The sequence below is a fragment of the Oncorhynchus clarkii genome, unplaced genomic scaffold, assembly GCF_045791955.1.
Source record: "Oncorhynchus clarkii lewisi isolate Uvic-CL-2024 unplaced genomic scaffold, UVic_Ocla_1.0 unplaced_contig_570_pilon_pilon, whole genome shotgun sequence".
NCBI lineage: Eukaryota > Metazoa > Chordata > Actinopteri > Salmoniformes > Salmonidae > Oncorhynchus > Oncorhynchus clarkii.
This window is the reverse complement of record NW_027260842.1, coordinates 252,501-256,302: the sequence shown is the minus strand read 5'-3', so window position 1 is coordinate 256,302 and position 3,802 is coordinate 252,501. Positions and strand designations below refer to the sequence as shown.

General features: G+C 46.0%; 1 protein-coding gene across 1 annotated transcript in view; it reads left to right on the top strand.

The window, feature by feature from the left end:
- Positions 1-648: 648 nt before the first annotated feature.
- Positions 649-3,802, top strand: part of LOC139401893 (cAMP-dependent protein kinase type I-beta regulatory subunit-like) — a gene marked incomplete at its 5' end in the record, with an annotated part of 31,987 nt that continues 28,833 nt past the window's right edge. Inside the window, one exon of the mRNA XM_071145897.1 lies at positions 649-660. Coding sequence (XP_071001998.1) covers positions 649-660 — 12 coding nt within the window. The remainder of the gene's footprint in view (positions 661-3,802) is intronic.

Below are 3,802 nucleotides of genomic sequence, written 5' to 3'. Positions count from 1 at the left end.
AGAAAGACATTCCCTTGTCTCATCCAGAAAGACATTCCCTTGTCTCCATCCAGAAAGACATTCCCTTGTCTCCATCCTGAAAGACATTCCCTTGTCTCCATCCTGAAAGACATTCCCTTGTCTCCATCCAGAAAGACATTCCCTTGTCTCCATCCAGAAAGACATTCCCTTGTCTCATCCAGAAAGACATTCCCTTGTCTCCATCCAGAAAGACATTCCCTTGTCTCCATCCTGAAAGACATTCCCTTGTCTCCATCCTGAAAGACATTCCCTTGTCTCATCCAGAAAGACATTCCCTTGTCTCCATCCAGAAAGACATTCCCTTGTCTCCATCCAGAAAGACATACCCTTGTCTCCATCCAGAAAGACATTACCTTGACTCCATCCAGAAAGACATTACCTTGACTCCATCCATGTGTCCATGTTGAGACCAGAGTTGATGACATTAACCTGTTCCAGACCAGCTCTCACCCTCCCAACCCCATGAGTCAGCCAACATGCAGGGAAATGTAAGCAAGCTAAGCTCTTAATCCCTCCAGGGGTGTCTGCTGCTCTCCCAGGCCCTGGTAGAACGTTGGGAGAACATGGGTAGAACGTTACAACAGGGTCTCGTGTTCTAATTCCTAATTCTATGGTCTGGTGCATCAGTGTGGTCTGCCGGTGAGTGGAGAACGCTCTGTCTTTCACCATCTATTCTCAGTACTGAGACGTTGGTTTGATTTTCCTAATAGGTTTTCAGTCAAAACTTTAAACATGTTAGTCATGAAGCAAGCTGTCTGGCTGTCTGGATAGCAGAAAAATGCCATGTAAAATGTAAAACTCAAAACAGACTGTATTTTACACACGCAAACACATGCACACACGCGTACTTACTCACTACGCACATGTACTCACACACACACGCATACACTTTCCCTCTCTCTCACACACACACACAAATACACACACACACTCTCGCTTTCTCTCTCACACACACACACACACACACACACACACACACATACACACACACTCTCGCTTTCTCTCTCACACACACACACACACACACACATACACACACACTCTCGCTTTCTCTCTCACACACACACACACACACACACACACACCCAGGAGGGAGTGGATGTCGAGAGCCAGAGAATTCCTTTAATCAAGCTGTTTACTCTTGGGAGATCAATGCATCACTCGCTTGGGAACATTTCTCCCCTTTTAAGAGAAAATATGAAATTATATTAAATTAGAGGCAGCAGCAGCAGCAGGCCTCATCAGACACTTCCAGACTAAAGACACCCTTGGTCTTGAATCACTGTATAATTTCCATATGCAAACGAAATGCTGCTGCTGCCTGGGAGCAGACTGGGGTGACGCCGTCTCCCTCTCTTTGTCAATCTTTTTCGACTCTTTTCTCTCTCTCCTTCCCTTTCTCCCTCTCTCTCTCTCTCTCTCTCTCTCTCTCTCTTTCTCTCTCTCTCGCTCTCTCTCACCCTCTGTCTCCCTCTCTCTCTCAATTCAATTCCATTTCAATTCAAGGGGCTTTATTGGCATGGGAAACATGTGTTAACATTGCCAAAGCAAGTGAGGTAGATAATATACAAAAGTGAAATAAACAATAAAAAATTAACAGTAAACATTACACATACAGAAAATTCTAAACAGTAAAGACATTACACATGTCATATTATACATATATACAGTGGGGCAAAAAAGTATTTAGTCAGCCACCAATTGTGCAAGTTCTCCCACTTAAAAAGATGAGAGAGGCCTGTAATTTTCATCATAGGTAAACTTCAACTATGACAGACAAAATTAGAAAAGAAATCCAGAAAATCACATTGTAGGATTTTTAATGAATTTATTTGCAAATTATGGTGGAAAATAAGTATTTGGTCACCTACAAACATGCAAGATTTCTGGCTCTCACAGACCTGTAACTTATTATTTAAGAGGCTCCTCTGTCCTCCATTCGTTACCTGTATTAATGGCACCTGTTTGAACTTGTTATCAGTATAAAAGACACCTGTCCACAACCTCAAACAGTCACACTCCAAACTCCACTATGGCCAAGACCAAAGAGCTGTCGAAGGACACCAGAAACAAAATTGTAGACCTGCACCAGGCTGGGAAGACTGAATCCGCAATAGGTAGGCAGCTTGGTTTGAAGAAATCAACTGTGGGAGCAATTACGCCGTCAGGGACTCAAATCCTGCAGTGCCAGACGTGTCCCCCTGCTTAAGCCAGTACATGTCCAGGCCCGTCTGAAGGCCTCTCTCATCTTTTTAAGTGGGAGAACTTGCACAATTGGTGGCTGACTAAATACTTTTTTGCCCCACTGTATATACGTATAATATGACATGTGTAATGTCTTTACTGTTTTGAAATTTCTGTATGTGTAATGTTTACTGTTAATTTGTATTGGTTACAAATGTAACAATGTACAAATGGTTAAAGAACACAAGAGTGTTTACAATGTTGTTTGTTCTTCACTGGTTACCCTTTTCTTGTGGCAACAGGTCACAAATCTTGCTGCTGTGATGGCACACTGTGGAATTTCCCCCAGTAGATATGGGAGTTTATCAAAATTGGATTTGCTTTCGAATTCTTCTCTCCCTCCCTCTCTCCCTCTCCCTCTCTCTCTCTCCCTCCCTTTCTCCATCTCTCTCTCTCTCTCCACTCTCTCTCTCCATCTCTCTCTCCTCTCTCTCTCTCTCTCTCTCTCTCTCTCCCTCTCTCTCTCTCTCTCTCTCTCCCTCTCTCTCTCATCTCACTCTCCCTCTCTCCCTCTCTCTCTCTCTCTCTCCCCCGCTCTATCCCTCTCTCTCCCTCTCTCTCTCTCCCTCTCTCTCTCTCTCTCTCACTCTCTCCCTCTCTCTCTTCCTCTCTTTCAATCTCTCTCCCACTCTCTCCCTCTCCCTCTCTCTCTCCCTCTCCCTCTCTCTCTCTGTCTCTCTCTCTCCTCTCTCTCTCCCCCTCTCTCTCTCTCTCTCCCTCTCCATCTCCCTCTCTGTCTCCCTCTCTCTCTCCCTCTCTCTCCCTCTCTCTCGCTCTCTCTCGCTCCATCTCTCTCTCTCTCACTCTCTCCCTCTCTCTCGCTCTCTCTCGCTCCATCTCTCTCTCTCTCACTCTCTCTCTCTCTCTCTTTCTAACCTCTCACTCTCTCTCCCCCCTATCTCCCTCTCTCTCCCTCTCTGTCTTCCTCTCTCTCTCTCTCTCTCTCTCTCTCTCTCTCTCTCTCTCTCTCTCTCTCTCTCTCTCTCACTCTCTCTCCCACTCCCCCCCTCTCTCACTCTCTCTCCCACTCCCCCTCTCTCTCTCTCCCTCTCTCTCTCTCTCCCTCTCTCTCTGTCTCCCTCTCTCGCCCTCTCTCTCATCTCACTCTCCCTCTCTCTCTCTCTCTCTCTCCCTCTCTCTCTCTCTCTCCCACTCTCTCTCTCCCTCTCTCTCTCTCCCACTCTCTCTCTCCCACTCTCTCTCCCTCCACCCCTCCCTCTGTTGATCACAGTGAAGTCAGAATGAAGGAAAGTCCCCTACTATGTGGCTGGGTGAGGTGGTCAAATCTACTGTACAGTGTGATATTGTCTGATACTGTTGTTCACACCTCAAGTACGAGGAGATATTACACATCTACAATGAGGTATAATGTAACACACATACTTATCATTTCCTTAATGGCTGACATTTCTCCATTCACCGCCTCTTTGAGTGTTTGGGCACAATAATTTGCCAAGCACACACACACACACACACAGTGCTTTACACCTCCCACCTACTGCACGGTACTGTTACCACTAATGGGCCCAGTGGCCCA